At 41.3% G+C, this 24,902-nt stretch overlaps 1 protein-coding gene across 12 annotated transcripts in view; it reads left to right on the top strand.

The window, feature by feature from the left end:
* Window positions 1-24,902, top strand: part of LOC107372769 (CUB and sushi domain-containing protein 3) — a 630,513-nt gene that overhangs the window by 488,790 nt on the left and 116,821 nt on the right. For all 12 annotated transcript variants that reach the window (XM_070547446.1, XM_070547444.1, XM_070547452.1 and 9 more), the window contains 9 exons: window positions 7,881-8,063; window positions 8,292-8,618; window positions 10,463-10,657; window positions 12,084-12,222; window positions 12,555-12,742; window positions 13,767-13,955; window positions 19,835-19,951; window positions 20,183-20,398; window positions 23,110-23,298. In XM_070547446.1, coding sequence (XP_070403547.1) covers window positions 7,881-8,063; window positions 8,292-8,618; window positions 10,463-10,657; window positions 12,084-12,222; window positions 12,555-12,742; window positions 13,767-13,955; window positions 19,835-19,951; window positions 20,183-20,398; window positions 23,110-23,298 — 1,743 coding nt within the window. The remainder of the gene's footprint in view (window positions 1-7,880; window positions 8,064-8,291; window positions 8,619-10,462; window positions 10,658-12,083; window positions 12,223-12,554; window positions 12,743-13,766; window positions 13,956-19,834; window positions 19,952-20,182; window positions 20,399-23,109; window positions 23,299-24,902) is intronic.

Genomic DNA, 24,902 nt, shown 5'->3' with positions numbered 1-24,902 from the left:
CAAATGCAGCCACTACAACTATTCTACTGTACTATATATGTGATTTAATTATTTATATGTCAGTTTTAATTGAACAGCCTAGTCAGACATTTGTACAGTGTAAATGTTTGCCTCATCAATGTTTTTTGAAGCATAAATAAAAGGCGAGCTTGATGGTTTGTTTCTGGTAATGAGCCACCTCTGGCTTTAATGCATCCTCCTGTGTCGTTGGATTCTGCGGTGTTCTCTTCAATTTTCTTCTTTTCTCACTTTGTCTGGATCCCATCTGAGTCATATGTCAGCCCTTATTGTGCTTTTTATGGTTTAATATGTGATGTGATTTTATAGGACAGAAAAGATGTCAAGGGGGATTTTTACCATACCGCTGACCTCTGGTTCAAAGGGTCTTTAGTGTGTACGCGTGTGGGTGGGTGTTTTAATGTATGGTTACGTGATCTGTGCGATCATCTATCATCTTTTTTTATTAGTGCTTTTCTCCTTCTATCAGTTCTTTGAATACAAATCGGTCGTTTCATTCGTATCTTATTTGTCTTTATTCTGAACAGTTTTGTTAATCCGTCACTCTTTTGTTTTCACCTCTGCCACCTTTTTTTGTCTAAACTTGTGCATTTCCTTGTTGATTTGCTTAGACGGCTGCATCTGATTCAGTCTGTTTGAGAACTTGGTTTGTGCAGTCTCACTTTGAAGTAAATGGTTTGAAGAAGTAAAGTAGATGAAACACGGTGAAAAAACAACTCAAATTTCCATATTATTGATGTCTTTTAGCACAAAGTCTAACTGTAAGATGGCAGAAATCCACTGAGCAAACACACAAATTCAACATTACGCTTTGTTCTAAATTTTATGTCATTTCACCCAAGTAGTTTAGTTTATATTACATTAAGTTTAAATGACATAAACATTGTATGAACTTGCATAAAACATCATCCACAATTTTAGCCTTGATTCAAAATAAAGGCTTTAAAATCTAAGAATCTTTTTCAACCACTTCTTATTTTTGCCAATATTACAGATTCCAAGAGGGTTCAGTTGAAGGCATCTGAACTTCTTTGGTTTTTGGAGGACATTTAGCTTCTCGTCCCAGGAGCTTTGTCAATTGTGACTGGAATATGGGAGGGTCAAGCTTATTAACTCTAGCCGTCTACTGTTGCTTAACAAGCAATGATTCCCACACAATAGAGGCTAACGATTCCAATAAGTCATCAGGGGGTAGGGAGGAGGGGGTATTCATACGTAGTTTCTGCTCATTCAGCAACAATAGACAGCTACAGTTTATAAGCTTGGCCCTCTCATATTCCAGTCTGTATTGACAAAGCTTCCTATATGAGAAACAAACTTTTCACAAAACCAAAGAAGTCCAGTTGTCTTTATTTGAAGCCCTTGGATTACTGGATGACTGAGAACCTTCACAGGCTTAATATAGTAGACTGTACTGGAGTCATCCAGAAAATGCTCTTGTGCTCTTGCTTGAGTGTAGAAGTTTTTTGAAGGAGTGTGTTGGTGGAAAACAATGCGATTTGGAGTCATGCTCATTAATATTCATGATATGAAAATGTATCACCTCTGATTGGCTGACAACAATGCAACTCTTCCACTGCCTCCATCAACAGAAGTCAGAATACTGTAAAACATATTTTCTTGAACGTTGTGTCATCCCTACAAATGGCTCAAGCCCAAAGGTGTGAGGTTGATAATGCTAATGGTTAGCTTTTTCTAGCTGAGACGTTTTCTGGTCTCTCCTGGCTGCAAATTCCAGGGTGGGTTAGGGTTAGAGGTCACAAATGCTAATTTTCTCTGAGACTGACTTTTTCCAACATGCTAATTTTTACGTTCAGCAAGCGTGTGCGACTCAGAGTGACCACTTGTGTGTGTCACAAAGAGCAATTTTTACACGGTCAGCAACAACCAGTCAAAGCTGTTTAGTTACATTTTAAAGATTTTAATGTGCAAAGAGATCTTTTCCCATTGAAAACCTCCGTCTGATCTTGCATAGGTCTGCATCATCCAAGTCCTGCAGTCCAGCCTTTTTTAATTACATTGAACCAAACATTTGCTTCAAAGCAACCGAGGCAGCATGAAATATGAATCCATGAAATATTCATTTACAGCCCGACGACGGATGTGCTTCGGTTTTCTGGTCAGTAACCCACGTATCGGGTTAAGGAGCCCGTTGCTTCCTTCGGAGCCCGTGTACGTACGTGTGTTTGCTCCGGTGGTAACCTGTGAAGGGCAGCGCCCGCTTAATCACAGCCGGGTGAAATGGAATTTAATTTTCTGCTCATGAATTATTGACCCGTATAATATTGTGTCCGGCCGGCGGTATTGAAAGGCTGCATTTCCCATTTATTCAGTGGAAATCCATTGTGAAAATGAAACCGTTACCTTCATTAAAACTTAATAATACGTGACATTCGTGCAGGTTGTTTAGTGGACGAGGATGTAAATAAATAAACAAATGTAATGGACAGTGATTCACTAAGCAATGCAGTCCTCACTCTGAACATCCAAGACCTCGTTCTCACTGCTAATGAATAATCTGAAAAGCTCATCGAGCGGGATCACCAGATGGTTTAGAGCTCATTAGGTTCTTTGTGTTTACTTTAAGCAGAGCGGATGTTTGAAAAATGCTGCTTTAACCTTTGCTAAGTAGACTTTAGGCAGGTTTTAATTGGTTTACTTCCTCGCTTTGATAATGTACAGTGTGCTTAGGCCAGATGTGCGCCCACGTTCATTTGGTTCCCAGTTCGTGTCGAGTTTCTGACACGTTCTGATGGAGAGACGCTTCTGTAACATCTTAGTACAGGAAAAATGAAAAGAATGCCCCGAAGAGGCGAGTGTCCTGTTCTCTCACCTGTACTTTCTGCGCAGATGATTGCAGGAATTTTTCCGAGGACATGAACATCGTGAAACTCACCAATGATGCTGGGATTATAGATCTAATAGGAGGTCATAAGACAGAGTCCAGGGGGAGTTTTTTCCCTAGAAGATGTGTGATGTATTTCTGCACCATAAGATATCCAGATCAAAGCAAGCTGCCTAGTTATTATCTGGCTCCCCGAAGTTCAATTTACACAGAGTTGCGGGGATTCGGATGTTATTTTTCAAGTGAAAACATTTTTTTCCCTTTTTTGGGGGCATTTTATGTAACAAGCACAGATAGTTGCATTTTGATGAGAAGAGAAAAATGGATATGCTTCCAACACCCACCTCCCATCAAATCAATCGTCAAAAGCTCATCAGTATCCCCGTTTTTGGGCCCGGCGGAGGCAGGAATAAATGTCAGTGTAACAAATGGGATCATTTTCATTCTGCAAAGCATCCAGTCTGAAATCTACAGTGTGAACAAGTCAATCCGAGACACTCCTTTTAGGTGAAACACTCAAGAAACTGGTATAATTATGCCGGATGAAGTTTTCGTCTCTTCCTTCTGCGGTTTGAGGCTACTAATGGACTTCCCACTCCATTTCTCTGCCTTCCTCTGCCATTGTTGCTGTTTGATTATTCTTCTATGTAATTTAATATCTTTAATGCATTACTTTTTGGAGCATTGTGAAGATTAAAGGGAAGAAGGCAAATATATCGAACATAAGCCGATGCCTGCATTCTATCACAATCGCTAATGCAGCTTTAAAATCGATTTTTAAAGAAACGCGGCTGAGATTTTTTATTCTTCCAATCTCATTATCCCTCCTAAAAATCTAATACCTTCTTCTCTTTGTGACAGGTTGTGCGTTTACTTTCCTATATTACATGCACGTGTGTGTGTGTGTGTGTGTGTGTGTGTGTGTGTGTGTGTTTGCGCATCAGTGGTTTCGACTTACATTCCCATATGGTGTGAACATGATGGAATATTATAGAAGTGAATGGAATGGGGTTCGGTGCACAACGACAAACAAAAAAATTATAAGTAGATAAATTGAAGTTGCAACCACACACACACACACACACACACACACACACACACACACACATTTTCTTTAAGGGCCCTAATCCCCTCTCAGAATCTGTCAGCCTTGTTGTTACAAATACAATAGGATTATTTGTGTGTCTCTGTGTGTGTGTGTGTGTGTGTGTGTGTGTGTCAAAGTCAGAGACTGACTTGGGGTGTGTGATTGGGTTGTATGCTAGACGTGTTGCTATCATGTGCAGCAGTGTGTTTGAAACAGAGAGCAGGAGAAGAAGTTGTACCAAAGGAGTCCTCCAGCACTGTCTGTTCCTCTACTCTTACGCTCCTTGTGTGTGTGTGTGTGTGTGTGTGTGTGTGTGTGTGTGTGTGTGTGTGTGTGTGTGTGTGTGTGTGCGTGTGTGTGTGTCTTTTGTCTGTTCACACACAAGCAGTGTGTGTTAGGAGCAGCCCGTGACCGGCTGAGTTTGGGGTTCTCATAAAGACGATGTCATGATGGAAATTAATGCAATACATCACAAACACGAGCTCACGAACACACAGCGGGTACATATACTAAAGTAAAATACACACTTCTCTTTTTGCTCAGGACCACTCCTGTAAATAATGCTGAAAGCAGGATGAGAGAGCAGGAGAATAAAGGAGGAGGAGACTCGGGAAATCAACGTTATATTTTCAGAAATCCAGCACGCTACATTTCAAACAGAATCATGGCGACACAATGGCACTTTATGTGGCATCAAAGTGGTATCTGTATAAACTTATGGTCACACAGACTGTAGGAGGAAATAAAGGGTAATGAATATTTGCAGCTCAGGGAAAGGAGGAGTTCAGAAGTCTATTGAGCAAAGCAGCCTTTTGGTTCACTTCCTGTGTGCTTTGCTGTGGTCCTACGGTGGGAAAGGTGAGTTTGAGATTCCAACACGGTGGAGAAAAATTATTCTTTACAGATTTAATTTCATTTCTTGAGTTTGTATCTGCAAATGAGTTAAAGAAGAAGACTTGGAATTGGTCATCATCACACAAACCCTGGTCAGGTTTCTGATTCCTGTTTGCTATTTTCTATTTTCTTCTTCTATCTGCATGTTATGGCTCAGGGCCATTTGGGTTTTTCCCTGTGTGTGTGTGTGTGTGAGAGAGGAGATGCAGCACCTGGCTCCAATCTCACTAGATTGCCTCCCAGCTGATCCTGATGACCAGCAGCATAAACGTCAGCCAGCCCTCAGCAGGCCAGGGAGGTTCTCTCTGGTCTGTTGTCTCCTCAGCAGCTTTTGGTTTTGTTATGTTTTAGGAAACAACTCTGGTGGGAGCTTAAAACTCTCTGTGTTTAACCGTCAGCCTTTTTAGGGGTAAAGGACACTTTACCCCTTCGCTTGCTTTAATTAAGACATCACTCGGTTAAGAAAAATTATGTGATGGTCTTTCGTGGTTCTTGTATTAATTTGGTTATTATGAGTTTAGTTGTTACTTGTTTTGCGTTGCTGCTGATGTGTCTTGTTAATCTGTGTTTTGTGTTTATATTTGTGTAAATAAATGTTGTTTTGTTACATTTACCACGAGAACGTGCGTCCTCAATTGTTACCCCAGGCCCCCTAGACGGCCTGGATCGTAACACTGCAAATGAGTTAAAGTCCCAGTAGACATCATCACACACTGGAGAGAAGACCCATCCTGTAGGGAGCGCTGTGCTGCAGCAGTGTGGTGGTTTAACCCCCAACCCAACCCCTTAAAGCTGAGTGTCCAGCAGGGAGGCTGACACTGTTTTTTAAATGGCATTGATGGGCAAGTTACTTTAAAAAAGTAATTAGTTATAGTTACTTATTACTCCTTCATAAAAGTAACTGAATTCGTAACTAATTTACAATATCGTCTAATGAGCTTGAACCTTCACAGACAACTTACATCATAAAAATTACTGGGGAAATGTAACTAGAAAAGTAAATAATTACTTTCTTAGTTACATTTCAGGTTACATTTTCCCAGTTATTTTTATGAGTCAAAATTACTGGGGAAATGTAACTAGAAAAGTAAATAATTACTTTCTTAGTTACATTTCAGGTTACATTTTCCCAGTTATTTTTATGAGTCAAAATTACTGGGGAAATGTAACTAGAAAAGTAAATAATTACTTTCTTAGTTACATTTCAGGTTACATTTTCCCAGTAATTTTTATGAGTCAAAAATGTAACTGCAGAGTTACTTTTTATTTAAAAATATGTATGAAAAAAGTGCTTCCCTTCTTAATAGAACGTCTAACAATTATTAAGAAATGACTATAATACTAAAATCAAAATTACGAAATAAACTAAAATCACTCAAATTTGTTTCCAGTCGTTTATTAAGTTAAATAACTGAAATAAATTGTCATAAAGAACAACAAACAGGAAACATTACACTAATATAAACTATTAACTGTAAAACAGCAGTGAAAAAACAATTTTTACTTCTTATTTTTGAGAATAATTTGTCACTCTGAGTTTTTCATGCAGGGTGAATGAAAATCGTGTCTCCTACTTTTATTTCCTGCATTAGCTTCTGATAGAAAACAGACGGTGAAACTCTAGGATTTGAAAATCCTGACAGGTCTACGTCACACTGTCACTCAACATTCATGAACTCACCAAACTTGACTCACCATGAGGAAGGCTGTTGGTTTAGTGTCCAGAAAACAGCAGAGAACACCTCGGCTAGTAGAAGCTAACCGTTAGCGTTAGCAACTCCACCACACAGCAGACCCACCCCCACCCCACCGGGCCTCTGTTGTTTGTGGAGATAAAACATCAACGTTGCAAAAGAAACAGAGTCAGTGGTAGAGTTGTGTTGCTGTTACCCAATCAGAGGCAAGATTTCCAAATATCAGGAAATAAGACTCCAGATCCTGCTGTCTGAAGCTACGTTCTCCTCTGGCTGAATTCTCTGTGCTGAAACCAGAAACCAGAGACTTACAAGACATTCATTCCTACTAGAGACCACTGCAAATGTATTCAGCGTATAAGTGAAGGACCTCTTAAGAGGACCTCTCTTTAGAGCCACGAAAGGCATTCACACAGGCAAAGAGGATTAAGTGTCTTGCCCAAGGACACAACAGCAGCATTCTCGGCTGGGAGCCAGGATCGCACCTACAATCCTCCGATTACTGGACAACCTGCTTCACCCCCTGCGCTTCTGCTGCCCACATTTTGCACAACTGTCTGGACTCTGATGCTCCGACTGGCTTGTGGAATGTCAGCTTTTTAATGGTAGGATGAAGACAAATAAAACTTGGAATTGTTCATAATCACACAAACCTGGGTCAGGTTTCTGTTTCCTGTTTGCATTTTCATTTTGTTGCTGTTAATATGGAGGCAATTTGATTCTTTCTCCAAGAGTTTCCAAAGGAATTTAGTGCAGGACTTTTACCTGCCTCTTAAAAAGCCACCAAAAGCTGAACCAGCCAGGTGTTTGAGTTTTGCATTTCATTTTGTTTTGATTTCTCTGGTCTGGGTTAGGGGGCACCATACCAGGGAATCCCAAACTGTCCCGTCCGTAGTGTTTCCAACCAGCTCCTCCATTGGTATCCCAAGGCGTTCCCAGTCTTGCCTGAAGATATAATCTCTCGGAATGTCTTGGGGCACCCTCAGGGTCTCTGCCCAGCGGGACATGCTCCACACATCTCCTCTTGGAGGCATTCAGGCAACACGTCATATAAAATAAATGTAAAATGGAGCATCCAGGGAATCATGAATCACCGCCTTCACGTTGTGATCTTGACACCATAACGATGCAGGATGTGAGGGGATGAGGTGGGAGAGTCCAGAGGAACAAGACGATGTCTCTTAAGTTCTCTTTGAGAGTTTTAAATAAGTGTTCATGTTTGGGTTTTTTCACCACTCCCGTGGGGGAGTTGCCATTTCTTCTAAAACCCGTAAAGTTTCAGATCAAAAGTCTCATCATAAGGGAAATTTTAACGCCCTCCAATGAATTTGTGTTCTTTCAGAAATAGACAAAGAGAGTTGCGGTGACCCGGGAACTCCGCTCTACGGAATACGAGAGGGAGACAACTTTTCCAACGGGGGAATCCTGCGCTTCGAGTGCCAGTTTGGCTTTGAGCTGATCGGAGAAAAGACCATCTCCTGCCAGGACAACAACCAGTGGTCCGCAAACATCCCCATATGCATTTGTGAGTATGCAGCTTACACGTGATTGTCATGAAAAGTGGTGGGTAACGCCATCTGTACCGCCATTGCCTTTGATCATGCTCAGTCTGACCCATCACCATGGCGACGGTGCAGAGTTTATTGCTTTGCTCGGGGTAGATGACGGCCGATGATGCTGTGAAGATGAATATTTAACAGGAAATCTCTCTGTGTGCATACCCCCCAACCCCTTATGTGATTTCCTCCCACAGTCCCTTGCATGTCCAACTTCACAGCTCCCTCAGGGACCGTCCTCTCTCCAGATTACCCAGAAGGCTACGGGAACAACATGAACTGTGTCTGGCTTATCCAATCGGACCCAGGCTCAAGAATCCACTTGGCTTTTAACGATTTCGACCTGGAGGCGCCGTACGATTCCCTAACTGTGAAAGATGGCGAGACAAACGATGCCAATGTCATCGGGAGATTCTCTGGAGCCGAGAGTCCATCCCATCTGACGTCGAACACCAACACGCTGAGGCTGGAGTTCCAGGCCGATCACTCCATGTCCGGCAGAGGGTTCAACATCACATACAGTAGTACGCTTCCTTTATTCCTCTTTTACTTTTGAAGGTTTTCTTTCCTTTTTTAGGTGTTCTGCTGGAAATCTGAAATTTAAATCCACTTTTTTCAGAATTTGAAGCCCTGATTTCACTGTAGAAGTTTTTTTTCTGTAATTAAGATCATTCCGAGTGCCTCAGATGCGCCTTTCTCTTAAATCGGCACCTCGTGTGACAACAAAGTGTTTAACTGCGTTAAATTTGAAGGATTTAATCTTTATTGAACTGTCAGCAGTGCTTAAACATACCTGAATTGCTATTTTTGTCGAATAAATTTCACTTTCCTGTCAAAACAAAAACAAAACGGCTCTAACTGTGAGAAGAAAAGCACCTTTAAGCTTCTTTAAGTGTCAAAAAAACTTGAGTGAAATCATTCCTCCTTAAGTTTTTAGAAGTTTATTTTGTGAATGTAGACGTGCTGTTAATTTCCTAGTCATTAAATCTGAAAAAGAGTCTGAACAGCTCAAAGATTTTCCTTAAAAGACGATGGGTGGGTGTTTTTGATTCTGACGGTGTCACGGTTGGCGCAGCATCAAAGAAAGTTTAATTTCGGAAAGAAACAGGAAGCCAACGCAGCTGATTGACCTTATCAACCACAAATACGGCTTCAACTCTGTCACTGATATTGAGCTGTAATATTACCATATGATTGTAGTTGAGAGGCTTTTAAATTTAAGCTTTCTCAAATCGGGGTTTCTTTTAAGGCCTTTTCAGACAGACAGAAGCTGTATCATGGAGACAAAGTGAGAGTTTTGGGTTGCCTTTGGAAACGCACGCAAAAGGATTAAGGAAAAAAAAACTTAAACTGACTTCAACCTCAGAAGTCAGATTTTTTTTTATCATTATTCACATTTTAAACTCAGAATTGTGACTTTAATCTCAGAACTGTGACATTTATTTAATCAGAATTCTTAGTTTAATCTCAGATTTCTGACTTTTTTCAGAATTTTAACTCTAATCTCAGAATTTTGACTTTAATCTACAAAAATCTGACTTTAAATTCAGAATTATGACTTTTCAAAATCAAAATTATTAGTTTAATCTCAGATTTCTGACTTTTTTCAGAATTTTGACTCTAATCTCAGAGTTTGGACTTTAATCTCGAAAATCTGACTTTAATCTCGGAATTGTGAAAATTTTTTTTATCAGAATTCTTAGTTTAATCTAAGATTTCTGACCTTTTTCAGAATTCTGTGATTAAAGTCAGAATTAAATCAGAACTTCAATCTCAGAATTCCAACTTTTTATTTCAAATTAAAATGTCAGAATTCAGAGAAAAAGTCAGATTTCTTTTGTTTTTCTTTTATAGCGGCTCTAATTTTCCTGAGTACAAATGTTAAGGTGTGTGAGGAAAGGGCAGGTGGTGTTTTAAAGCTATATACAGTTTTTATCTCAACAATGACAGTGAGAGACTCATAAACACACGAATATGATGTGGCTAAATACGACAAGAGCAGCGTGCACACGAGAACCTGAATAAACTGACAATTCTGAAATCCTTTTGAGAGACGAATGAGAGATTAATCCAGGGTAAGGTGCATTTTGAATGATGTACACGTTTATTGCAGCATCAAAAATGAGAAGTGAACACATCGTAAAGAAAGGAGGAAATTCTGATGTAGAATTTGATGTTTTTGTCGTGTGCCGAGAAGTTGACGATGTCAGGTTTGAATCTTCTGTAAGATCGGTTTGTTTTATTAAAGTGAGGGGCACCGTGTTCCCTCTGCAGTATAGATTTCTTTTTCTTTGAAACTGTGTCCAGATACTCCAGTATCTGCTATGAAATATCCATGTTTCCTTGTGTTTTTCTCCGTTTACTAAAGCGTTTGGCCATAATGAGTGCCCAGATCCTGGCATCCCCATCAATGCTCGCCGCTTTGGAGACAGCTTTCAGCTTGGCAGCTCCATCTCTGTGGTGTGTGAGGACGGTTTCATCAAAACCCAAGGAGCTGAGACCATCACCTGTCAGTTAGAGAGAGGAAAAGTCATGTGGAGTGGGCCCATTCCTAAATGCGAAGGTAAATATTGATGAGACCGCTGCCCAAATTATTAGCAAGGGAACACTGTCGTCCAAGATATCATCATTACACAGTAAAGAGGTAGAAACAGATGGGAATGGAACCGAGATCACCAGTGATACACACAGACAAGGGAAAAGCTCTCGTAGATGGAAGGAAAAGGTTATCACTGCCCTACAAATGGCTGCCACTCTTGTCAAAAATAGTTTCTGAAATTCTAATCTAAAACACAGATTTGAGGATAAAACCGAATGTCATTACAACTTGCACACCTAAAAGGGTAAGCGTCAAGCTTAAAGGGAAGTAAAATTTATAGTCACCATGTTACCCAAAGTTGGGACAAGTGGGAAAAGGCATTTTTTTCCTAATTTTGCAGTTTTTCATTAGCTTTAGCTTAGCATAAACGATGTAAGTGAATGGTAACGGCTAGCATTCGTATCAAAAGTGAAAAATCATAATTTTTCTTGGAAACCTCAATAATCAGATCAACTGCAAATTAAAATATTGAGAAACACGAAGGAATTGAAGAAGCCGATTTTGAGTTGGGACTGCATGATGACAAATCACCTCTGCAGGGCTAGCGGACACAACGCAGCAGCCCCAAAACTCTCCGTTTACTGTCGTTAGGTTGACACGTTGTAAATGTTAAACGGTAAACCTGAAAATGATAATGGCTGCAAGACATCACGTCGCTGTGTCCTGTGCTAGTTGTTACCATTCACTTAGATTGTTTATGCTTAGCTAAAGGTAATGGGATATTGCCAGATGGGCTGGTTACAAAATGTTCTTTCCCCACTTATCTAATATGGCAACAGACGGAGTCTCACCTTGGGGTGGGATATCTCTTTAAGCCTGCTGTGACGCCTATTGTTGTGCAACCAGTTTGTTGGGAATTCAGCACCAACTTTTGAGTGGAGGAAGCTTTGGGTTTGCAGACTCTGAGGTACTGCAGAGGTTACATTGCAAACTAAAAACATTTGTTCTATCCCAGCTTGTGAGGAAAATAAAACATGCCATCATATAAACAGAGGAGCATGCTCTACGTTTACATTTTGCTTAGTGCATCACCAAATGCTTTATGCATGGCACATGCAGTACAAATAAAGGGTTTTCACAGAGCAGAGTCAGCATGCACGTCCCGTAACAGCATTTAGATGCAGCTCAGTCGTTCTACGTTGCATTGGAATACGTGAAAACACACACATCATCAAAAGAATGAGTATTGTGGAAGACGGTTGGCGTATTTGCAGAGTTGTCTGATGTTACAACCTGCAGGTTGATGCTTTTGTTCTATATGTGAACTCTGCAGTAACTCCAGACCCGTTCTGGTCACCAGATTGGTAGAGTGCACCGTCTTAGTGGCACATGCACTGAACTTAAAATAAAACCATTATTGTTCATTTCTCCACCCCTTTTCCTCACCCAGCCCCATGTGGGGGTCACTACTCAGCTCCAAGTGGGGTGATCCTGTCTCCTGGGTGGCCCGGCTACTACAAAGATTCCCTCAGCTGTGAGTGGGTGATTGAATCCGAGCCAGGACGTTCCATCAAAATAGCATTTGACAGGTGGGGAAACGTCATTTCTGATAATTTTCATCTCATATGGACTCTTAGAGCTGCGACCAAGTAGCTGTAATGGTTCATGAAAGCTACCATCTGATAATTATTGAAAGACTTGAACTTTTTACCAAGAATAAAGGACCTCTTTAACTTTACCGGCCATAAAATCAAAACTGAACTTTCTTTGGCTTCTTATCTGAACAAGACACGGCGATGAAACGTTTCTTTAAATCTGTGATCCTTCACTCATAACCCGATCATCTGAATTGTCAAAGCGAGTTCTGTCTTTGGGAATTTTAGAAACATACAAGCTTCAGTGGAACATTGTGTTCTGACAGGTTCCAGACAGAGTTGGGCTACGACTTCCTGGAGATCCACGATGGGCCGAACCTCCTATCTCCTCTGGTTGGCTCCTTCAATGGCACCCAGGTGCCCCAGTTTCTGTTCAGCAGCAGCAACTTCCTCTATCTCCTGTTTACCACGGATAACAGCCGCTCCAATGTTGGCTTCAAAATACTCTACGAAAGTAAGTTGGAAACAAATACACCCCGTCTGCACGGTGGAAAACGTCGTCTCTGCCGGTCCTTTTGTAGAAATAATAAATATGTGTGCACAGTGCATAGAAAGGGAAAGAAAATGTGTTTTTAGAGACTCTTTAGTCGCAGTAGGATTCTGATTGCTCTCATGATAAGAGAGTATGGCTTGACATGGGCCGATGGCCCACCCATTCAATTCAATTCAATTCAATTTTATTTATATAGCGCCAAATCACGACAAGAGTCGTCTCAAGGCACTTCACATAATAAACATTGCAATCCAGGTCAGTTCATTAAGCCAATCAGAAAATTTTTCTCCTATATAAGGAACCCAGCAAATTGCATCAAGTCACCGACTAGTGTCAGTGATTTTACAGCAATCCTCATACTAAGCAAGCATATAGCGACAGTGGAGAGGAAAACTCCCTTTTAACAGGAAGAAACCTCCAGAGGATCCTGGCTCAGTATAAGCAGCCATCCTCCACGACTCGCTGGGGATGGAGAAGACAGAGCAGACACACACACACACACACACACACACACACCAAGCAATGTGTCTATGGTTACATTGTGATGTCTTAGTAAATATTCTATTTGGTGAGAGATAAACTTTATTGTATTTATCCTAGTGGATCCATAATTAAACGGGTAAACTAGTAGTAGCACATCCAACGTCAAGGAAAGCAAAAAGTTATTATCAGGAGAGGGAGAATGTTTAAGTGGTTAGCAGCAGTGTGCTAGACGATGGCCCCCTCCATGAGGCCACCACAGCTCAGCAGAACATCACTGTAGCTTCTTCTGGGGAGAAAAACACTTAGAGAGAAAATAAAGTTAACAGCTGAAATTGCAGAAAATAATACAGTTAAAGAGCAGATTGTAGAAGAAGGTAGTCGAGTGTGAAAAGTGGTCAGTGTATCCTCCAGCAGGTCTTGTGTTAGGGTCCTTACCTGTAGGACAACACACAACAATGATTGGTATATTTTGTTTCTGAAACTGTTTTCATTTGTTTTCCAGGTGTTACAGTGGACAGCTACTCCTGCCTGGATCCCGGGATTCCTGTGAACGGAATTCGATACGGACAAGACTTCTCCATCGGGTCAACGGTGTCGTTTGGCTGTGATTCGGGCTACAGACTCAGCCACGAAGAGCCGCTGGTCTGTGAAAAGAACCACTGGTGGAGTCATCCTCTACCAACTTGTGATGGTAAATTTCTGCAGAGTGATGAGTTTTTTCAGACCAATGTTCACTATACAGCAGTGCTACTCACTCCTGGTCCTGCAGGGCCGGTATCCGGCACGTTTTAGTTTCAACCCTGCTTCAACGCATCTGACTTCGATCAGCAGGTGATTAACAGGCTTCTGCAGAGCCTGATGAGCTGCTGCAGGTGGAGCAGAGAGAAAAGGAACACGTGCCGGATATCGGCTCTCCAGGACCAGGAGGGAGTGCATCTGAATCTATTGTTGTCATTTAAAACACACAATAATCCTACCCTGCATTTTAGCACGCACAAGCGAGAACTATGGCAGTTGCAGCAGATTATAATTTAGGAGGAACATCTGAAAGCAGTAGGCTCTCTTTGCAAGTCAACTTTTCTGCTGTGTTCAGTCCTGCCTGTCAGGTTAATTCATCCGATCTGGAAAGCGTAGATGTGCGTGTTCATCCGTAGTTTTCGGAAAGATCTCATTAAGCGCTGAACAAAATTCTAAGGAGGTCTTTATTAAAGGTCCACATCCAACTTATGACGGATGTGCAGGAATCGGTTTCTGAAACGCGCCGATCTACGTTATGTAGAAAATCGGTTAAAAAAAGCTGACACTGAACATCCCTAGTGTCAACGTTTACCCTTTACTCTTTTTAAAGTGCCACAAATTCAGAAATCAGAAGTTATGTGTGTGTTTCTGGAGGAGTTATTTGGGAAGTGTGATTGCTGTAAGAATTAGTGGAAAAATTAGATTTCCGGGTTTAAATGCGGTGAGTTTACTGCTCGAGCGTGTAGCCGTGCATTTGGAACACACGTGTGCCTGTGATGCTCCCATCCGCACGTCACCTCCTCTCTCGTGTGAGCCGAGAACACAGAGGGAAGGTTGACGAGAGCCTGTTGTTGGCTGTCACCTCCTCTCTCTTCACCCTCAAATCAGCAGCTCGGGGGCACGCGAGGAGGTGACGAGGAGATGGAGCGGGGTGGGGGGCAACCTGTCTCTCTCCTTCGCCGTCTCTCGCATTTCCAATCACAGTGGTGCAGGAAAGGTGGGAGGATAAAAAAAAAAAGACAGATGCGTCACCGCTGCATCACTTTTCCGTGGCAGCTTCCTCAGTGTGGCTCGTTCCATCGTGAATCTGAATGTTCCGGAGCAGCTCTCCTTCCTCCGAAGGCAGCTGGAGCTCATCAGCATCACGCACGCCGTCTGAAGGAGATCTTGGGTCTGTTTTCCATGATGTCAGTCAGACAAATGTTTCTGATCTACATTTGCACTTTATCTGATGGAATTACACGACCTCATTTAAAGGAGTGTATTGACCACCTTCCCTTAGGTCCATTCATTACAAATTAAATTCATTCTTTACACTTTTGAGTTTTATTGGTTATATTTTGATTTAAATCTAGTCTTGTTTAATCGATACAATACAGGTGCTGGCCAGTAAATTAGAATATCATCAAAAGGTTGAAAATATTTCAGTAATTCCATTCAAAACGTGAAACTTGTACATTATATTCATGCAATGCACACAGACCAATGTATTTCCAATGTTTATTACGTTTAATTTTGATATTTATAGGTGACAACCAATGAAAACATCAAATCTGGTATCTCAGAAAATTAGAATATTCTAAAGGCCAATGAAAAAATGTTTGTTTCTCTAATGTTGGCCAACTGAAAAGAATGAACATGAAAAGAATGTGCATGTATAGCACTCAATACTTAGTCGGGGCTCCTTTTGCCTCAATAACTTCAGTAATGCGGCGTGGCATGGACTCGATCAGTCTGTGGCACTGCTCAGGTGTTATGAGAGCCCAGGCTGCTCTGATAGTCGTCTTCAGCTCCTCTGCATTGTTGGGTCTAGCGTATTGCATCCTCCGCTTCACAATACCCCATAGATTTTCTATGGGGTTAAGGTCAGGCGAGTTTGCTGGCCAATCAAGGACAGGGATACCATGGTCCTTGAACCAGGTGCTGGTGGTTTTGGCACTGTGTGCAGGTGCCAAGTCCTGTTGAAAGGTGAAGTCTGCATCCCCATAAAGTTGGTCAGCAGCAGGAAGCATGAAGTGCTCTAAAACTTCCTGGTAGACGGCTGCATTGACCCTGGACCTCAGGAAACAGAGTGGGCCAACACCGGCAGATGACATGGCACCCCACACCATCACTGACGGTGGAAACTTTACACTGGACCTCATGCAACGTGGATTCTGTGCTTCTCCGCTCTTCCTCCAGACTCTGGGTCCTTGATTTCCAAAGGAAATGCAGAACTTGCTTTCATCAGAAAACATAACTTTGGACCACTCAGCATCAGTCCAGTCCTTTTTGTCCTTGGCCCAGGCGAGACGCTTCTTGCGCTGTTTCATGTTCAAGAGTGGCTTGACACACGGAATGCGACACCTGAATCCCATGTCTTTCATGAGTCTCCTCGTGGTGGTTCTTGAAGCGCTGACTCCAGCTGCAGTCCACTCTTTGTGGATCTCCCCCACATTTTTGAATGGGTTTGTCGTCACAATTCTCTGCAGGGTGCGGTTATCCCTAGAGCTTGTACACTTTTTTCTACCACATTTTTTCCGTCCCTTCGCCTGTCTGTTAATGTGCTTGGACACAGAGCTCTGCGAACAGCCAGCTTCTTTAGCAATCACCTTTTGTGTCTTGCCCTCCTTGTGCAAGGTGTCAATGATTGTCTTTTGGACAGCTGTTAAGTCAGAAGTCTTCCCCATGATTGTGGTGCCTTCAAAACAAGACTGAGGGACCTTTTAAAGGCCTTTGCAGGTGTTTTGAGTAAATCAGCTGATTAGAGTGGCAGCAGGTGTCTTCTATATTCAGCCTTTTCAGAATATTCTAATTTTTTTGAGATACCAAATTTGGAGTTTTCATTAGTTGTCACTTATGAATATCAAATTTAAATGTAATGAACATTGGAAATACATTGGTCTGTGTGCATTGCATGAATATAATGTACAAGTTTCACGTTTTGAATGGAATTACTGAAATATTTTCAACCTTTTGATGATATTCTAATTTACTGGCCAGCACCTGTATATACGGAGTATCGGAGAAGGACTTTGGATAAGGAGTTAGAGAAAAAGACCAAAAGTAAAGAGATGGAGAGTAATGCAGTGTTTCAGCCCTCACCGTAGCTTCATTGCAGAAAGTCGTTAATTATTAATAATCCTGTGTGTTCCTGTCTGACGTGTGTTTTTTTATTGTTGTTCTGGCGTTTCAGTCTGCAGATGGTGTAAAAATCAAGCAGACCCACAACGGTCGAGCATCCTGATGACTTGTGGTTTGAGCTGTCTTGATTCAAACGAACAACACGTGCAAATTTTAATCTCGTGTTCATTCACATGACTCTTTACACTCCCGACATCACAGCCTTCGGAAATGTCTAAAAAAAAGTTGAGCACAACTTTTAGACCGCCCACGCTTCCGGTGAACTTTTATAGACGTTATTGTGAATTCATTCAGCCCTCCACCACCGGATTCCTCTCCGTAAACCCGACAGGACAGAGCTGGAACGAATCCCCTTGCAACACTGTTGAAAATGCACAAAAGCACCATCCTGCAAGCTTTTCCTACCGGATATCTGTACGGGTGCAGCTGTCCCCTCATGCTCCGTCATGTTCGGACACTTCGAAGCTTTGAGGTTCCAACCGAAATGGTGGAAAAAAAAATGGTGTATTATTTAAAATCCCAGGAAGCATTTGTGCTGAGTCATTGAGCTTATTCTCAGTTTTAAATCACCGTAATCATAATTGACCAAAAAAGGCAAAAGTTACGTAATAGTTTGCTCTAATTGTGCAGCAGTTGCACAATAATGGGAAAAAATAAACCCATTTTTAGATTAGATATATTTATTTTTTCTCTGAAAGTAAGAAAAACTACACTTCCTGGTTGCCTTTTATGTAACAAGAATATTTGCATTTTGAGTATAACTCCTATTGTGAGTTGTCCACACGCTCCTCTCTGCATGTTTAAGGTTCTTTGTTCTTCCTCCACGCTGCTCTTAAACACGAAGCTTGCTCCTTCATTTCTAACCAAGAAAAAAACAACATTTTGACTAATTAATTAGACTAAATGAAAAGATGCAACGCCAGAAATGGTGGTCACTCACCAATATCAGGAGATTAATTAGCACCAGCAAAGCCGGAGTTGTAATGGAAGCGAACTGCTTGTGTGTGTCGAGTCGGGCCTTGCATGCAGATTTAATGGCGTGTATTCTTGACCGGCTTGGAGCTGTGTGTTTGTAGCTCTGGGATGTTGTTTTGGAACAGTGAAGGTCAGTGATGGAAGCTCCTGAAGACATTGACCTAGATGCTGCTGTGACATTTGTCATTCCATAAATGATTAAGAAAAAAAAACACACACACACACACACACACACAGAGGGCTTTTACCCTCCGAGGAAAGGTTTTTATTTTTCTACCAAATGGAGCAATAGTGGTGTGAGTCGGAGCGATAGTTGGTTCATCTTTTGAAGGTGGGTGGGTTGTTTAAAAAAATTCCAGTCAGCAAATTTATGGTTATAGAGAAAACTGTTTGTACTTATTATTTTTCTTGTTTCATATCCTAATCAGTGTTTTTTGCTGGAGCAGCCGAGTGTGAAGCAGCTGGTGTTAAAATCAGCTCCGCTAAACCCGAGATAGGCCTTCTCCTGGTCGGGGACGAGCTCCTGCCCCATGCGGAGGAGTTTAGGCATCTCAGGGTCTTGTTCACGAGTGAGGGAAAGATGGACGGATTGGTGCTGCGTCTGCAGGGATGCGGGAGTTGTACCGTTCGATCTACGTTCCTACCCTCTCTACGTTCCTACCCTCTCTACGTTGGGTAGTGACCGAAAAAACAAGATCGTGGATACAAGCGCCCAAAATGAGTTTTCTCCACAGGGTGGCTGAGCTCTCCATTAGAGAGCAAGTCACCCCCAAATCATCTTTTTTTTCTGATAAGCTATATAAATGTGTGTCTAATCGTGCTGCAGACACGTGTAGTCAATAGTTTTGCACTTTAGTGTATTTTAGTTAAAATTTAAATTTTCTGCCTGAAACTGGCAGTGTTGTGCCGTTGTCAGGTAAAAACTCTGCACTGCATTTGAATTTAAATCTGCCATCGCTATTGGCTAAGAGGTATGCTATGATGTAAACTGGTATATTATGATGTCACAATGTCGTGAGTGTGTGTATTTGTTAGTGGCTCCACCCTCTCGGTCTGCTAGGCAACAGCATTTGTTGCATTTTTCAAACATGAAGTGGGAGTGGAGTACGCTTCTTGTAAAGGGTGACTTGCTCTTTAAGGACTCTTAACTAGTTGCTGCTAAACGTTTCAGCCTCTAATCCTCAAAATAACGGCAGCAGGGATATCTCAACCCAGAGACACAAATTTGTTTATTTCAAGCGTATCAAATAACAGAGAAAATGCTTCAGCACTAATTATGTTGTTTTTATCTCTACAGTGTTTATTTTTAAATCCTTGTACCAAGTTTCAGAACAAAACATTAAATCTGTGTTTTACAACCCACGAGGTTTCCTGACCCCAACTGTGTACACTGCTATTCTAAAGTTATTAAAAAACATAGAATAAATAAGTGTAGAGGAGTGTTTGGCAGCTTTCATATCATTTCTGTCATTGTTTCAGCACAAATCTGAAATCTGGGTGTGAGTATTTAGTGGGATGTACCCTTCCAAAGCTTTTAACCCACAACTCTTGGATCTCTGTGTGCCTCTCTGCCTCCCTCTCTAATGCTTGCACCACTTGTGTGTGGGAAAACTCGTGAGTACGGCTCATAGAGGTGGCATTAAAGGTCCACGGGGAAGCATTATCTGTTTTAGCAATCAACAATCTGTTGCCAACTCTCCCTCTCTCCCACTCTGTCTCTCTCAATCTATTCAGCCCTGTGCGGTGGTGATGTTAGAGGTCCCTGGGGAACCATCCTCAGTCCCGGCTATCCAGACAGCTACCCTTCATCTCTCAACTGTACCTGGACTGTTGAAGTCAGTCATGGAAAAGGCAAGGGACACACTGATTCACACTCCCTAATCGACAGAGACAGAGCCACAGGACACGGCTCAGTTACCTCCAACTCCACCACAACTCGCAATTGATGAAGTTTGTTTCAGGGTCTAAAAGAAACATACTTAATAAAGTTAACTGCACTTAATAAGTTATTGTCGTGACGATAATTTGTGGTCCAAGAGTCCGATTTAATCCTACTTTTTTTGTTTTTGTGTTCCCGAACAGGAGTCCAGTTTCAGTTCAACTCCTTTCATCTCGAGGATCAACACGACTACCTCTTGGTTACTGAGAATGGGAGTTTCCAGCAACCGCTGGCTCGTCTGACCGGCAACGAGTTGCCTAGCAACATCAATGCCGGTCTCTATGGCAACTTCAAAGCCCAGCTACGATTCATCTCTGACTTTTCCATCTCATACGAGGGCTTCAACATAACTTTTTCTGGTATTTCACCTCAGCATATCACATTCCTTTTGCACTATTATCCTCTGCCGGTCTTGTCTCGGCTCTAAGTTTTTGTTTTCCTCCTAATTATGAAAAGAAGAAAGTAAAGCTATTTGTTTTTCAAAGGTAAAATGCATCTTAAAGAGCAAGCCCCCCCCCCCCCCCCCCCCCCCAATCAACTTTTTTTCTGATAAACTATATAAATGCGTGTCTAATCGTGCTGCAGACACGTGCAGTCAATAGTTTAGCACTTTGGTGCATTTTAGTTACAATTTTAATTTTCTGACCAAAACTGTCAGTGTCGTGCCGTTGTCAGGTAAAAACTCTGCACTGCAGCTGGATTTAAATCTGCCATCGCTATTGGCTAAGAGGTACCCTAGAATGTTAGCTGGTACCATATGATGTCACAATGTTGTTGTGAGCCTGTGTTTGTGTGTATTAGTTAGCAGCTCCACCCCCTCGGTCTGCTAACCCTAACCCTGCTAACTCTTTGTTGCATTTTTCAAACAGGAAGTGGGAGCGCAGTAATACTCTGATAGGGGGTGACTTGCTCTTTAAATGTTGTGAGCGATGAGGAATGAGTTGGTGTCGAGCTAAATAAAATTAAAAGCAGTTTTTTCCCCACCGCAGTGAAGAAAATCAAGTTTTTAACTAAACTAGAGTTTAACTGGGTTCAAGTCTTAACAGTGGACGAGTAATAGTTGCAATACAAAGGACAATGGAAGATCATTTACGTACTCTAAATTGATTTAGTGTTCAGTTTAAGACATTTTATTTAGTTATCAAAGAAATCTAAAAATCAATTTAATTCATTTATTTTACTTAAGACTTGAATTCTTCTCTTTCCACTTTGCCACCGCACTTTTAACAACAAGGGAGATGGGGTTAAGGGGCAGAGCTGGCAGAAACCGGGTCAGGGCGACATTTAAAACAAGACCCTCTGCCTGATTACCCTTTCAGTGCTTTCTACCGCTTGAATAAAGTAGGACTTGAATCCAAGTCTGTGCCGAGGGAAGTTTTGTTGCCTCCCAGATGGTATGAGCTGATGCTCGGAATGTAAAACACCAGACGTGTCACAAGAGATTCGATTTGAGCTCACGGGGAGAAAATAGTTAAATAAATCTCCTGATGTGTCTTGCTAAGCATGCTCTACAGCTGATGCCCTGTTGTTTTTGTAGCTTAACATTTTGTTTGCTAATTGTTTGTCACAAATACATATTATTGGATTTGTTTGTCGAGCTTTTTAATCCTGAGAGTTCTGTTTTTTTTAATACTCTACAAACGCCAAATCAGATCATTAATATGAAGTTTTAATTTTTAACACTTACGCCAATTCTAAACTGCTTTCCTGTGTGTGAACTTGTAAGTGAAGGAACAACCAGAAAAAATTTAGTCCAGATAAATTTAAAGGAGCAATGTGTGAGAATTTTACAGAGCATTAATCACAAAACAGTCTTAACGTCTCAATCATGTTAGAATTAATGTTACATTGAACAGATTTCCTTCTCAACAAGCTGGAGGTTGTTTTTTTACTTTGATTAAAATTAGAGGAACGCAGTCGCTCTTTACAATCTTTGAGCCCGTGAGGTTGTTGAATCTGCGCCGAGCTATCGCTGCCGCGCCGACATTTGTAATCCGACACCAGCAGGCTAACAGCTTCAGAAAAGTCTGAATAACTCAAGCTAGTAAACAGGAGCGACCCAGGCGTTATTTCTTGTAACCTTAAGAAGCTGTGACATATATTTGTTTTACTCTAATATCTGGTAAAGAAAGCAAGAGGCTAACGTTTATCTAATATTGTTAAAATTAGAAGCAAATAGTCGGCTCCAAATAGATCTCAGGCTACTTTATTAATCACCAGTAACTCAATGTAACAGTGAAATGTATGTAGGAAGTGCATAATGAGTCAATCGTGACATTAAACTTAAGCTAGTTTTCCAGGAGCACTACTCAGAGTAACTCAGACCGGCGCAGCTCGGCCTGACCACTGCTCCCAAGGGCGCCACACATTCTCACACCTGAAGCGTCGAAAAACGACGATGGGTGGCCAAGCGTTTGTTTCTGACGCGTTGGGAGCCCTATCGGGAGGCGACGCGCTGTACCAGGGCGTCATTTTCCGAATGCCACGGTAAAACAGACATTTCACTGAATTCTGACCTTTACCCTTTTGCTATTTAACCTTCCCCTCACGTCCATTCTAACCTTAACCCTCTCGCGCGTAATAACCTTTGATTCTTGTTGTAACGTCCCTCTCTGACACGGTTAACGGAAAGTTTGAGAAACTGGGTTAAGGTTAGGATGGGGGTGAGGGGAATGTAAAATATGTAGAGGTTAGAGGTTAAATGTGCGTTTTACCTCAGGCATCGTCATGTTTCGATGCTTCTGGTATGAGAATGTGTTGAAGGGCACGGTTCGGTATTTTCCCTCTTCTTCGCCCATATTTTTAGTCCCTGCTTTGTTGAGGTACCTGGCAAAGCTGAGTTGGGCCAGCATCGTGACTCTCCGCTGATTGGCCAGGGGGCGGAGTCACTGGTTTCTCCAGAGCTGTTTCATTGCCTGCAGCTGTTCAAGGCGGAGTAGTGCTCTTCGAAGACCACCTTTATACGACTCTGTTGAGGCAGCTAATTGCATCCCCACATTAATGTTGCACATTGAAAATATTTACACAAGAATTTTTGCTGGAAGAAATCACTTTTTCGTTTTTCCTTCAGAATATACATTGGAGCCATGTGAGGACCCGGGAATGCCGCGATTCGGCAGGAGAAACGGATACAGTTTTGGAGTCGGGGACACTTTGTCCTTTTCCTGCAACATGGGATATCGCCTGGAGGGGGCGCCAGAGTTAGTCTGCCTGGGAGGAGGGCGGAGAATGTGGAGTGCTCCTTTACCTCGATGTGTTGGTATGTATGGCAGTCGATTTTACCAAATAATAGTGAGACAAGATCTACAAAGTGCAATGTTCAAAGTTAGAATTTCCTTTTTAAAACTAGCATTTCACATGGAATGACATTCATTCTGGTCACAATGAACTTAGGAAAAAAGCTCCGGTGCGCCTGTTTCAGCACGGAAAATTCAGCCAGAAAAGAAAGTAGCCTCAGCAGGATTTGGACTCTTATTTCCTGATATGTGTACATCTTGCCTCTGATTGGACAACAGCAACACAACTTTACTACTGACTCTTATTGCTTTGCAACGTTGATGTTTTATCTCTACAAATAGCACAGGCCTGAAGGAGTTCTGCCGTGTGGAGAAGCTGCTAATGCTAACTGTTAGCTTCTCCTAATAAAGACGTTCTCTGGTGATTCCTGCATGCTTAAAACCAACAACAGCCTTTCCCGTCTAGAGTGAAGATGGGTGAGTCCATGAATGTTAAATGACAGTATCATGTAGATCTGTCAGGATTTTCTTATCCTAGAGATTCACCGTCTATTTTGTACGAGAACCTAATGTAGGAGATAAGTGTAGGAGACTATTTTCATGTTCAGCCTGCATGAAAAACTCATTAAAATTAGAAATAATAAAAAAGATTCTCAGTGAAAGACCTTTTAATATTATTTTAAAAATATTCAAATTTGTTTAGAATTAGAAAATGTAAGGTATGCCATTTTAACATATAGCAGACTAAATGAGAATTGTTGCTAGTAACAACTAAATCTGAAATATGAGTTTAGTTGCAAACATTACACACTAACAAAGAGCTAACAAATATTAAAGTTATGAATATTATAAATAACAGTAGTTAATTTGTGTACTGACGTGTACTGGTTTTTACATATTGAACACATTTTTACTCAGAAATGTAGGTGATTTATCAAAATTTTCATAAAAAACGAGACTCATGGATTGACAGATGGGAGATTAAAATTTGAGTAATCCTAATTTCTGTCCTATGGTTTTTTGGGAGAGAGTGCAGTCTGTTTCGTACCATTTTTTAGTCATCTTTGTGACCGTAATCTGAAATCATTAGCACACAAATGTTGCAGACGAGTGTAGTTTCACCACAAAGTTCAATTTTTCTCTGAGACGTTGTGACATGAAGAAAACTGATAAATAAGATAATTTAGTTTTCATTTATAATTCCCAACATTTACAGTAGAAACCAAATCAATCATGGACTTGGAAAGGAAAATGAAATAACGAGATTGTGAAATCAGATACAGCACAACACTCATTAATTTACTCCCTCATGTCCAAACGTATTCTAATTTGTGCAAATGAATCTAAATGATGGAAACAGAAATTGGAAAAACAAATTGGAAGAAGAGAAAAAGACAAGATTTACTTTTGTTGAAATGCGTGTGTAGCGTCTACAGTATATAATACATAGTGTCTCCATGAAAGAATATCATAGAATACTGAATTTCTGTATTTAGTTTAGAATGACAAAAATTAGGGTAATGTGACATCACTAGGGATTAGTTGGCTAATCTGAGGAGATTCAGTTTCTCATCTCTGACTCGCTACATGGAAGTGGACAGTTTCCCCCAAAGTAAATAAATCCGAC

Source organism: Nothobranchius furzeri, chromosome 19 (assembly GCF_043380555.1).
Source record: "Nothobranchius furzeri strain GRZ-AD chromosome 19, NfurGRZ-RIMD1, whole genome shotgun sequence".
In the NCBI taxonomy this organism is placed as follows: domain Eukaryota; kingdom Metazoa; phylum Chordata; class Actinopteri; order Cyprinodontiformes; family Nothobranchiidae; genus Nothobranchius; species Nothobranchius furzeri.
The sequence above is the reverse complement of the archived record's forward strand: the minus strand, read 5'-3'. Positions and strand labels throughout refer to the sequence as shown.